Source organism: Artemia franciscana, chromosome 7 (assembly GCF_032884065.1).
Source record: "Artemia franciscana chromosome 7, ASM3288406v1, whole genome shotgun sequence".
Classification (NCBI taxonomy): domain Eukaryota; kingdom Metazoa; phylum Arthropoda; class Branchiopoda; order Anostraca; family Artemiidae; genus Artemia; species Artemia franciscana.
The window spans coordinates 38,397,590-38,411,516 of record NC_088869.1 but is presented as its reverse complement, the minus strand read 5'-3'; the positions used below and the strand labels follow the sequence as shown (position 1 = coordinate 38,411,516).

At 35.3% G+C, this 13,927-nt stretch overlaps 1 protein-coding gene across 1 annotated transcript; it reads right to left on the bottom strand.

The window, feature by feature from the left end:
* Positions 1 to 2,925: 2,925 nt before the first annotated feature.
* On the bottom strand, positions 2,926 to 9,197 carry LOC136029249 (uncharacterized). Its single transcript, XM_065707480.1, has 3 exons — positions 9,096 to 9,197; positions 5,107 to 5,473; positions 2,926 to 3,283 (listed from the first exon to the last, which is right to left on the bottom strand). Exons 1-3 carry the CDS (start codon positions 9,117 to 9,119, stop codon positions 2,985 to 2,987), a joined length of 690 nt encoding a protein of 229 aa, XP_065563552.1. The 5' UTR covers positions 9,120 to 9,197; the 3' UTR covers positions 2,926 to 2,984.
* Positions 9,198 to 13,927: the final 4,730 nt, after the last annotated feature.

Below are 13,927 nucleotides of genomic sequence, written 5' to 3'. Positions count from 1 at the left end.
CCAAAATTAAGATTTTAACTGAATTTTCTCAAACTCGTGACTTATCTAGATCGTTCTTTCAAACCAGAAAATGCCAGGGTTTCAATTAAAAAAAAAATGATGGAATCATTTTTTTTTTAATATTACACATACATAAATACATATACAGTTGCTCCTTCAAAGAGAGCAGATAGATATACTGCTGAACAAGATGAATGAACAAGATCAACTAGACTTGATATGCTACTCTACACAAGAACTGGCTTTTTTACCTTACAATTAATGAAAAATGAGCAATATAACAGATATTCAGCTCATCAGGCTATCTTCTCTCTTCTCCAGCAGTTCCTATCCTAGCAGAGAAGGAAAGAAGAACTTGCTCAATTCCACTTGAACTCTTCCCAATTAACGTCCTTCCTATCAAGACAGAGACTAGCCAAAATACATCACTAACTGCAGATGAAGAAGACATATTGTTTTTTAGTCCCTCGATACGAATAGGCTGCGGTCGAAATCTTCGAGTCGAAATTCTTAGAAAATAAGCACCGCTTGCGTAGCAGAAAAAACTATCAGGGCAGATGAGGAGATAGTTCCAGTCTTCTTGAGTGAGAGACAAATATCAGAAAAAAATAATTCTGATCCGCTAGAATTTTGGACCGACTGCTTCTAAACTTACCCTGAGTTAAGTGAAATTATGAGCATGCATCTCACAGTGCCTGGAAAAAAATGGAAATATCTGTTAAAGTGGCCTTTTTTTCTCCGTTTCGTTTTTTTCTGTTTCTGTTCTGTTTTTCAATTGCCGTTTTATACTGTTTCTTTTTTAGCCAAAAACAGAAACGGTTTCGACCCCTATTGCAGATGGTCCTTAAACCAATTTTTGAGTAGAAAGGTAGACATGTTGTTTCTTCATGATGAAGAGCCTGACAAATTCTTTTAGCCTGTATTATCAGTGGTAAAAAGTGGGTTTCTGGCCACTTGCAACCAGATTTTTGGCAGCAAGGAAGTCATTTACCGAATCCAAAATAGTTAGCTATTTGGTCATTGAGTAAAAAAAAAATCCAAATACTGATCAAATTCGAAAGAAAAAAGGCGCGATTTCTTAAAATAAAAATATTTAAGACTAGCGAACAAAACTTGATATAAATAAGGGATCGACTGTGGCCTTCTCAGAAGCCCTAAAGGCTGAATCCCCATTTGAAATTAAGTGAAAAGGGTATATTTTTAACAGTTTTTTTTTAATCTATCAAAACATAAGAAAAGGAATGCTAACAAGTTTTACGAGAAAGAGGCTAGCAATGTTGGAATTTCTGTTTAGTTTTATTGGATTTATGTTTTTCCGCTTTATCGATAACTATGCTAAAAAGGGTATCTTTATTCATCGCTAACAATAAAGGAACAACCACATGAACAGAGAATTTTATACCTGAAACAAATATTTTATGGGTGTTCCAAACATTAAAAAAATGTAGACCAGTTGATATAGGAGGGATGATTAGGCTGGAGGGACAAAGGTCCAACTTCAAATCTGTATTTATATAATACAATTGGAAATCAGGAGGAGAAACAAAAGCAGCCACGGGTAGCTTGGGCCAATGTGCAAATTGGGAGGTTGCCCAGCCTACGGCTGCGCTAGACTAAGACTTGGTACTCGAACATTTCGGATTGATTTCCCTTGGACTTGTTATATGAAAATGATAAGCAGTGGAAGTAAAGGTCAAGAGAAATATAAAAATTTGTCGATCGTTTTGTCGAGTTCCCTTTTTTATTCTACTAAAATACTCTCGATTTACTTGGTTTAACGATGCCGCACGATTCTACTAACTTAAATCATGAATGTGTGTTAAGTGTCTTTTTGTTGTTTTACTTTTTCTTTTCTTCAGGGGTGACTGTACTGAACCAATGGTCATAAAACATCAGGAGAGGGCTCATTTGAATGAAAATTAAAAGTTATATTGCCCTTTTTAAGTGACCAAAAGATTGGAGGGCAACTAACCCCCTCCTACGTCCCTTCTTCTCCGAAATCGTTTAATCAAAATTCTGAGATAGCCATTTTGTACAGCATAGTTGAAAGGTCCAAAAACTATGCCTTTGGAGATAACATGACCTCCTACAGCACCTGGAGATAGTGTCTTTAAGTTCTAAAATTTGTCCAATGTTTATGTATGGCATTTGTTATTAGGAAGTATACTTACATTTTCTGAATTTTGGTTGGGATGAGTTTCTGTGGGGATGGAAATTTCAGGGGGTGAACTTTCCAAATTTACCCTGGGGTATTTGACAGAATTGAAGCCGTGATTAAGGGAACTGATGGAACTCGAAAATCCCATGTTAAATTGAAAATTTATATTTAAAAAGTACTCAAGTATTCATTGGCGGAAGATACCGCTTTTAATATCAGGCTGTAGCCTCTTGAAGATGCTACAAAATGTTTACTAGGATTTTGCTCTATTTCCTCTAATTGCTTAGAAATCTTAGAAAATGTCTAGCTCTTTTTCACAAGTGTACTCTATGAAGGATATCGCTTTTAGAACAAAATCGGTACTATCATGAGCAGAAGACAATAACCTGTAAGATGATTGCAACCATTTCTCGATATATTTTCCTGTTTTCGAACAGTCCCGTAGAATATTTTCAGCTACCTGAATTTTTTACAAGTTTTTTGCCAGAAAGAATCGTTTCAGATCACCCTAGAGACCAAATTAACAAGGTGGTATAATTAACCTGCTATTTCCGCCAATGAAAAAGTGCTATTGGAAGGGTTTTTGACAATCAACAGTCTCTAGAGAATTGAGAGACAGAAGGCTACCCAAACTTCAATTTTGAATCTCGATGTTTTCAAGTTCACTTAATCACGGCCTTAAATATTATCAAATAACTTTTCAAATTACTCTCGATTTACTTGGTTTAGCGATGCCGCACGATTCTACTAACTTAAATACTATCAAATAACTAAAAACATATTTATTAATAAATATTTAATAAATAAAAGACACTTTAAAAGCCTTCTAAATTTCGTTTTCAGAAGGGTGTCTATTGTGGTATAAAGGGCCGTAGGAGTCGAAGCTGGACGATGCACTGGTGCCAAATTGAACTGCATGTGCCGCTGCATGAGTATCGAGTGGTGAAGCTACGGGACGTTCAGATTTTAATGTTTTAACACCATCTTTGATTTTGTAGTCGGTTGGAATCATAGGAACGGTATAAGTAGGACTACCTATATATCCTGGTGATTGAATAATTATTTGATGCTGTTGTCCTTGTACCAAAGATTGAGCTGGAGCTGCACCAATTTTAGTCTTGAAGCCTAAAAAATTAATGGGTGAAAATACTTGAGTTATTTTATTCTTTAATGTTATACAGATTTCTTCTGCTATTCATCAAAATATACAAAAAAGCTACTCCTTACTAGCAAGTTATTAGCTTAATATGAAACGGTCGCAGAAAATCAAAACAAATTATGGGCGTTTATTACATTTTTATCTTTTATCTTTGAATTAAAAGTTTGACGCAAAGTTGAATAAATTGGGGCCTGACTTGTCTGTGATGGCTGAGAAACAACTAGATATTGCTCTTGGTGTTTCCATTTTGAACGGCCTGGCCGATTTTTTTTCGCATTAGTTTTAATGGCAGATTCATCTTACCACATATGGCTATTTCATGCAGATTTTATGGTACGTATTAGCATAAAATACTACGGATATAAATCCTACGGATTAGTATACGAATTTTCTACCAGTAGTAGCCTAAATCAGTTTAGATTGAGTTTGTTGTGTAATATCAATGGCATACATCTAATTAAGACGCTGAAGTAATGGTTATAAATAAATTTGAGGTTGACTTACAATTAGCCCTGTTCTGACTTGATATTAGCATCCCCTGGTGCCAAACCCACTATTCCTATACAAAAAACCTGTCAGAAGGAACCATTTCTATTTCGACATACAACTTTCTGGTGTGACAAAACAGAAATAAAATAGTTATGCGTCATTGGTGTAAATACTTTTGATATATTAAGATGTATTTAGTATTTTAAAATTGAACCAAAACCATTGATGCAAAATTTACGAGAGCTTTTGGCAAAAAATAATATAGGCGTTAGACATTAGGGCGGCGCCAAGATTCAATTGGCACATCCATTAATAAGAGGGTTTAAATTAAAGTCACCCAGTCTAGAAAAGCAGCTTTTAGGATGTAGGTCACCGAAGCTACGTGTCTAAAGATTTAAATGGTAAATAACGGTTAAAATCTTCTTGTGATACCAGTAAACAATTGTGAAATCAATTGATTATAAGAAGCGAGATTGATTGTTAAAAAAAAACAATTATCAGGCTCACAGAAGTGATGCTGTTTGAATTACCCTTACTGCATGCCTATCTGTCTTATTTCTGCCCTAGGATGGATGATAGACTGTCATCACGAAGTGAAAATACTCATTTTCTATATATCTCTGAAAAAATTATTCCAGCGTTACCCCTCACAGAGATTATGCCATCACTTCCAGCCTCACCCCATCACTTCCAGCCTGTTTATAATTCAGCAACAAACCAAAATCTAATGGGATTAATGGGAAAAAAAGTGGGATTGGTTCACTTTTGTTCTGCGGGAAAGCCATACATCGATACAAAATTTAAAATCTAGTTTACGAATGCATTAACATCTATTTGATAGTATTTAAAAATTAACAGAAAAAAATGACTTGTCCCGCGTCCCTTCTGAATTTACCGATTATTTCTAACTTTACAACAATCCAAAAAAAATAATAATCACACAGCCTAAAGTTAGGGGAAGGGGAATGAAAAGTTGTAGCGCATCCAGTTTACTTCAACATTGAATTATCAAATTTTCCAGCCTCCGTTTTTTGATATTACGAATTAATTTTAGCAAAATCAGCTAGTCATTGTAAAGCTTTTACTTTTGTCTTCAGATCTTTTCTTGCCAATCTTTCCAAATAATCTGAATTTTTGTGTGTGTATTTTTCACACTATTCTATAACAAAGTCACACCTAGTATACAAAGATTAGTATATTTTATGTATATATACAGTACGTGCTACTATGAATGTTTTGATATGTAGGGATTTACAATAAATTTCTTTTATAAGTCACAAAACAATTATTGCACACTTACCAAGAGCTTTAAGCAGTTTATTTCCAGCAGAAGAAACTTCAGTGGCGGCATTCCTCATTGTGTTCTGGAACATATCAGGGAATCTACTTGTGGCACCGTTAAACATTCCTGGCATTTGAGAAACAGCTCCGGATACATATTGAGGCAGTTGTCCCATATAGCCAGGTACCCTGTTCATATACTGTGGTACTTTTGCCACATATTGTGGGACCCTTTCAGCGTATTGTGGCACCCTTTCAGCAGCTGACGACACGTACAACGGAACTTTCGAAGCTACTTCATTCACTGATTGACGTGCATCTGCTATTGTCTGCCCAATGGACTTCCCATGGGCTTGATATGAAACAAGAAGGGAGCAGGCCAGAACCTAAAAATAAAAATCCAGATGAACTAGAATAATTTATGCAGAATTTCCGTCCTGTTGAGGAAAAACTACATGCAGGGTTAAAGCAAAACCAAGTTGTTAAAACTATCAGAAATTGATTGGATGACAAAGATATTGTTATCACATTCAATCCAAGATCAAAATCCTAGGCTAAACCAAGTGTGGAGTCAAATAACCCTCACCCCAAAGTGCACAAATGCTAATTTACATATTATTCATTAGGTTGGATTTTTATCTAAATATTTCCATGACTTTGAAGTAATATATTCATATAAATAGCTCTTATTTCCATTCAATTCCATTACCTTAACAATGATGATGCTAATCATCGTGGTTAAGCTCATGTGACAAATTCTAGTTGTACATGGCAAAACTTTTAAGTGCTGCTGATGCATTTTCTCAGCAGATGGGTGGTGGGAAGTTGAGAAAAAATACAACTTTTCAGCACACAATTTTTGAACATTTTCAGAGGATTTCTAAAACAAGGCTAAAACTAAAAAGAAGACTTGCTTTTTCAGCAAGATAAAAAACTAATACAACTAGGGCGGAAAATAATTATAAAAATATCAAATTTTAAACTTAGCTCAATGTAATACCCTTTCAAATTTAGAATATTTACTATATCCAATAAACTTAGCACAATACTTTAAAACGAATCTGCACAAGTGCTCACCAATTGTACTATCAAAGCTGTAAATGCCTGAGGATCGTCTAGTTCATTGTTCAGTGTTTTTACGATATAGAAATCTTGATTTAGCTTATTTTTTCCAAACCACCGGAAGGTTTAATTGAAGCTTTGTTTTCCTTCTTCTGTTCATTTTTTTAACGTGAATCGAATAGATGCCTGTATTTTGACTTGGTAAAGTTGATGTTTGGCCACATTTTCCCCAATTATCGAAGCCGACACGCTTGGTAAGAGGAGGAGTAAGGGAAGTCCTCTTATATATTATTTAAGGTTAAATTTAAGGTTAACCTTTTAAAAGTTAAAAAGTACGTATGTGACACATATTGATTTGTTAAGCTAACCCGATTGAAAGAAATAATCTGAATTGAATTTTCTTTATGCGAGACAATACTAACCCAAATTTTGAATAAACATGAGTTTGTGCAGACATTCAAAAGAACAAGTATCCATTACAATAAGTTTTCAGATTCAGTGAGCGTCACGGTTTCGCCGTAAACTGTAAACTTCAGTATAATAAAAATATGCATTTTTGTGTTTACATTGGAAGGTCCCCCCTTTTTTTAATTCCACACCCAATTAATTGCTTCAACAAATTCAATAGTAAATTTTCAGTATTTAATAATTTTGTTCCAAAAAGTAACAGAAAATTGCACGTAACGATTGGGACTTCAGAAATAAACCTTGAGTAGGAACTTTTTCTTTAATTTACCACTACTACTTTTTTATTTTCCATTTATTCACTAAAAAAAAACCTTTGTTATTTTATCCATGGATTTGTTTTATCGCTTGCAAATAGTTGATATTACCTGAAAATATGTTTCAGCAAATTGCTGAGTTTATGCCTCCAAAGTAAATTAGGCAATTTACCTGGTTTAATCTTGTGTCAAATCTTTCTTGAAGCCATTACATTTGTGTGTTCAAGTAAATATCACATGTTATTTATGCACTGATTTCTTTAATCATCAGTTTTTTTTTATATTTGCGTCTATTCTGTTAATTAAATAAACTACCTTCACAACTAGAACGTTAGTGATAGCGAATTAACAGAATTAGATGTCAAAAAGGGAGAGGGCTCAGGTGAATGGAGATTAAAAGTTCTAGTATCTTTTTGAGTGACCAAAAAGATTAGAGGACAACTAACCCCCTCCCACGTCCCTTTTTTCGCCAGAGTTGATCAATCAAAACTTTGAAATAGCCATGCTGTTCAGCATAGTTGAAAGGTCCAATAGCTATGCCTTTGGAGAGAAGGCATAGGCCCTTCAACAACCCCTGGGGGAAGATCTTTAAGTTGTGATTAAATTGCCTTTTGTTTACCCATATTATTTGTTATTGGGAAGTATGCATACTTTTTCGGGTGGGGGGAGAGAAAGGTGAATTTTCTGCTCAGGGATTTTTACAGATTCTGAGGGATAAATCAGGGATGATTTACATATGAAGGTATGACATTAGAGCATGAGGCTGAATTTCAGTACTTAGGTTGTAGGCTATCGTCAAATGGGAATTGATGAAACATATTAAGATGGTAGAACCTAAGGAAAATAGACTACTAGGATGGTTAAGTAAAAGTAATATTAAAGAAATTAGGGATGTAGGAATGCTAAAGTATATTTTTAATGCCAGGTTAGATCGACTTTGCATCACGGGGCGGAGCTTTGGGGGTTTGATAAGGAGGTAAATTTAGAAAGAATGCAGATAGGTTTTGTAAGCGTATGTTAGGTCTTAATAATAAGTTTAATGGGTCATCGCTGAGGGGATATAGGAATAAAGTGTGTGAGACAGAGTAGGTTAATTAGTATGGTGAAATATTGGGAAAACATGTCATCGATACAAGATAATAGGCTAGTTAAATAAGCGTTTTTAGTGATGTTTCAAGATAGGAGGAAGGATTCGTGGCCAAATCAGGTGAAGAATATATTAGACTGTGTAGGCTAGGTAATGGCTGGAATGAGGGAAAGGGGATATGAGGGATGATAGGGACTGTATCTAGGTTAGTTCCTAGTAAGATAGAGTCTCAGAAAGTTCAAGTTTGGCAAGCTGAGGAGGTCACCTCGGCGTCCCTCGGGCTTTGTGCGACGGGCAAGGTGAACTGGGGTGAAGGAATTCACCTAAAAATGGGATTGGCTCTGGAAGATTTGAAATAGGTAATGTATGTAAGGGCGAATTTTCTGCCTCTTAAAGAACATAGGAACTATTTAGGGAGGAATAGATTAAGGGATGGTCATTACAGTTGCCCTATGTGTGGAAAGATGGATCAGCCAGCATTAATTTTTAGGGGAATTTAGGGAGTTGAAGAAGTTGTGCTTGGAAATATTTGGTAGGAATGTCGGGGGGGGAGATCGGATTTTGGTAATTTTGAGAAGTATGTGCTACTTAAATATTAATAATATTGGAAAGTTCGTCCGGTTAGGTATGAGGTATCGTGATAATTTTCTTAAGTGATCAGTTTTAGTGTCTTTTCAGATTTTTTTTTTTTTGCTTGTTTTGTGTATGTGACTATGTCCCAAATGCGCTTTCTTGAGAATAAATCTATCTATCTACAGCCGAACCATCAGAATCTTCTTTGTTTAATTATAGTGCCCAAATCAAAACTTTTATGGCAGATTTTGTGGAGTTCATCATTGCTGACTCGATCACGAGGTTTAACGCCAATGATTCTTCATAGGAGTTAGACATGAGTGGTCGAATACGTTAGGGACTTGAATGTAGGATGCTTTCAGAGCCCACGTCTCACAGCTGTATAGTAAGACAGACCAAACAACGGCCTGATATATCCTTTCTTGTCTTCAAACGAACTTCTTCTGGTTCCATAGAGAGTAATTTAGCTGTGTGAAGGCCAGTGAATCAATCTTACAAATTTACCCAACTAGACTTTTACCAACAAATTAATGTTTTATAATCGGCAATACAAATAGGGCTTACCAAATACTTGATAACTGAAGCCATCTTTATATCCAAAACTTTACTGATCAAATTATGGATCTTGATTTGTTTTCAAGTCTTAGGAAACCCGTTACCCCTCCGGTGAGAAAGGCAAGGACATATCCGGATACAGCACTCTTGTACCGCTTTCATCAAATTTCCTTATACTTACGTCACAGCCAGTAAGAAGTTTAAAACTTTCACCTAAGGGTAGAAACTTCCGCATTTTGTTTGTTTAACTTAGATAAATCCCATACCATCGTTGGTGTCTTTGTTTCCACTTATGAGTTTTCCTCTAGAATGAAAACTGTGAAGTCTTTTGGGGATGAACTTTTTCAGTTAGGGACGTAAAAATTTCTAGGGATTTTTAAAAGTCTTATATGGGTTTTGAGAATTTAGCATGTTCATAGCTTTCTTCTTGCATTTTAACTAGCAATGAAGTGATGAATTGAAATCGAGAATCTGGATTAAAAAAAAAGTATCGAGTAAATATTCGTGACTCTTGAAACAAATCGGCTCTAAAAGTCAACCTTGTTAAAAATAAAGACATTGAAACATATATTTTCCATTTTTTCCTCATATCAGAGCAGCACAGTTCCGCTCTCTAATCATAGAGGCTTGTGCCCTCAATGCGATATTTTCCCCAAGCCCCTTTATATGGAAGGGTTGTCGTAAAAACTTTCGCTGGAAATCATCGGATCTGAAACTGGCAGCTCTAATGCCATTACAGGGCTTGAAGTAATATGAGGGCAATAAGTCGCCTCCCGTGCGTGCCCTTTTGTACCCTCCCGGAACACCTCAAGACATTCGATCAAAATTTAGAAATAGTTGTTTTGTTCAAAATGGTCAAAAGGTCCAGTAAATATGCTTACAGGGATGGCACGACCAGCACAGCCCCTGGGAAAAGGGCCTCAATCGTTAATTGTTTATAATATTTTTTACAATAGAAATAATTTTTAAGAAAGCTTTTCTTGCGGAAGTAAATAGCGAAGTTGAAACTTAAAATAAACAGTCTATTGCTTCACACATTACCCAAGATATATCAACGAAACTACTTTAAATAAACTGACTTATTGTATTTTCTACAGGGATAATTTTCCATGGCGAAAGAAGCTTCTGGGGTGAATTTTTCAGGAGAAATTTATACAGGGGAATTTTCCAGAATTCTCATACGATAGTCTTCAATCAACCTTGATATTGATACCTTTTAGTTTACGATTATGATCCTTTAAATAACTCAAGCAAGCTCAGCTCTCAGTGAAGTGATATGTTTTAGAGCTCTACAGATACTGGAAAATATCACGATTTGGTTTATCCAAGATATTTTTGTACACGTGTTATATAAAAACGATGAGTCTTCTAAAATAAAAGGAAAGAGCGTAGTTAAAACTTAAAACGAACAGAAATTTTGCACATATCAGGAGATTGCCTCCCCCCCCCAACCCCTAGGCTCGTTACGTTTTAAAGTGCTTTAAACATACTTCTTATTCTAATTCAACTTCCTTCGTGTTTGAGCAGTTTATCTCAGGAGAAGAAATCCGACTATAGGTATAGAGCGGGATGTTCAATAATACAAAATAACTTCTATTCATTCCAAGTTTTAATGTCGGTTCTTATTCTCTTTTTGAAACAACTTATTTTCTTTTTTAACTGACTCTGTAAAAAAAAAAACAGACTTGATTTTGTTTAATTTTTTGAATCTTTCGCTGAATTAATGCTCTTAATAAAAAAACGTTTCCGTGATCTGTTTCGCAGGTAGGTCAAAACTGACCGTAAACTAGGCAGTTATAGGCACCATAGAGTCTTATTTCCAGTTAAACTGTAAATATAAATCTCATTGTTTTCAAGTGTTGATTGCACTAACAACAAAACAAGTGTAATTTTAATTTTCACCAACCGAAACACTTGTACGATACGTCTGACTTTTGCTATGTCTCAAAACCAACTCGAGCCCTCAAAGTGAGATGCGTGCTTACATGGAATTATTTTTGTAATAGTCAAATAAATAGAACTGCCAACTCTGACAAAACGTTCCTGTGGCTTGAATGACCGAATTCCTATGTTTAACCACTTCATGATCTTCTTTTGCGACTGATAAAACCTGTTCATAGTTGATATTTTGGCGAAGCTCCTATTAAATCAGTAAGTTTGATTTCTTCGAAGAGCAATGACTGAGCTTTCCTCCACTTTTATAGACAACCTTCAAAAGTGCTACCGGTCAAAGTAATATATAGTGCTACCGGTCAAAGTATCAAACAGTTCGTGGTAACGAACTGTAGTAAGGAGCGACCCGGCTCAATAGTAAACGAAACTAAAAAACGGAATTTTGATGCTAAAATATACACCAAAAGAATCAGATTTTCATGCTGATTTTAAATATATAAGTTTCATCAAATTTAGTCTTTGTCATCAAAAGTTACGAGCCTGAAAAAATGTGCCTTATTTTAGAAAATAGGGGGAAACACCCCCTAAAAGTCACAGAATCACACCATCGCATTCGGCGTATCAGAGAACCCTATAGCAAAAATTTCAAGCTCCTATCTACAAAAATGTGGAATCTCGTATTTTTTGCCAGAAGACAAATCACGGTTGCGTGTTTATTTGTTTGTTGGTTTGTTTTTTGTTTTTTTCCAGGGGTCATCGTATCGACCAAGTGGTCCTAGAATGTCGCAAGAGGGCTCATTCTAACGGAAATAAAAAGTTATAATGCCCTTTTTAAGTGACCAAAAAAATTGGAGGGCACCTACGCCCCCTCCCACGCTCATTTTTTCTCCAAAGTCAACAGATCAAAGTTTTGAGATAGCCATTTTGTTCCGCATAGTCAAAAACTATAATAACTATGTCTTTGGGAATGACTTACTCCCCCACAGTCCCTGGGGGAGTGGCTGCAAGTTACAAACTTCGACCAGTGTTTACATATAATAATGGTTATTGGCAAGTGTACAGTTGTTTTCAGGGGATTTTTTTTTGGTTTTGGGGGTGGGGTTGAGGGGAGGGGGCTATGTGGGAAGATCTTTCCTTGGAGAAATATGTCATGAGGGAACAGAAATTCAATGAAAAGGACGCAGAATTTTCTAAAATTGCTATAAAAAAAAAAAAAAAACAATGAAAAAATAAACATGGAAAAGTTTTTTTCAATTGAAAGTAAAGAGTAGCATTGAAACTTAAAACGAACAAAGATTATTACGCATATGAGGGGTTCTAAAAATACTTTAGCATAAAGAGTGAAGTATTTAGGAGGAGATAAATACCTCGCTCTTTATGCTATAGAATTTTTAGTAATTTCAATTATTTATTCTACGGCCTTTCTGATTTAGGGGTCATTCTTAAAGAATTGGGACAAAACTTACGATTTAGTCTAAAGAACGAGGTATTAACGAGGGTACAAACCCCCTCATATACATAATAGAAATTAAAGAATTTTAAAGTGCGTTACGTAAGTTAATTTTTAAGTTACGTATATTTTTTACTAATAAAAAAATTCGTTAAAAATTAAAATTTATAGTTGCCTTTTTATATAACCGAAAAAAATTGCATGGCAACTAGGCCTCCTTCCCCATCCCTTATTTCTCAAAATCGTCTGATCAAAACTAAGAGAAAGCCATTTAGCCAAAAAAGGAATTGATATGCAAATTTCATTTTAATAATTTATTTGTGGAGAGCCAAAATCAAACATGCATTAATTCAAAAACGTTCAGAAATTACATAAAAAAAACTTGTTTTTTTAACTGAAAGTAAGGAGCAACATTAAAACTAAAACGAACAGAAATTACTCCGTATATGAAATGGGTTTTTCCTTTTCAACGCCCCGCTCTTTACGCTAAAGTTTGACTCTTTCTCTTAACTCTACATTTTAAAACAGTTAAAAACTTTAGCATAAAGAGCGGGGCGTTGAAAAGGAAAAACCCCTTTCATATACGGAGTAATTTCTGTTCGTTTTAAGTTTTAATGTCGCTCCTTACTTTCAGTTAAAAAAACTAGTTTTTTTTTATGTAATATACTACAGATTTAATGTTGTATCAGTAACACCGTAAGGCATTTATCTTACGAGATAAATTTTCTTTTTCCCAACTCGAAATAATACGCACGTAACCTATATTCCTATGCTTTTCTTTGAAAGCACTTCTGCAGTGAATTACGAAGCTGTTTTGCTGACGTTCGCCTTATCAGACAGTTCGTGGTAATAAACTATAAGTAAGGAGCGACCCAGGTCAACAGTAACCGAAACTCTAAAAAATAGAATTTTGATTCCAATAGATATATTAGGAGAATCAAATTTCTATACTGAATTTAAATATTTAAGTTTCATCAAGTTTAGTCCCACCCGTCAAAAGTTACAAGCCTGAAAAAATTTGCCTTATTTTTGAAAAAAGAGGGAAACACCCCTTAAAAGTGATAGAATCTTAATTAAAAGTGATAGAATCACAGCCTCTCCCAGGACGGAAATCCGCTTGGTTTTTACGGTTTATTTTCTCCCTTGGCTTTTTGAAGAATAGCCTCAAAATTTTACTGCAGTGTCAATTAGACTTATTCCTCGGTAATTTTTGCACTCAGTTTTATAAGCTTTCTTGTAGATAGGGAGAACTGCTGATGTCTTCCAGTCCTTTGGGAGATTGTTGGTCCTCTATATTTTTTCAAGCAAACCATAGAGCTGTTCTGCAGTGATCTCGGGGTACTGTTTATACATTTTTAGAGGGAGACCATCTTGGTCTGGGGTTTTGTTGTTCTTCAGGGCCCTAATTGCTTTGAGTAACTCTCCTTTTGATGGGTGACCAGCTCGACATTATAAGGTTCCCTTTGAACGCTAGGGGGAGTCCACCAGGAGGTGATGA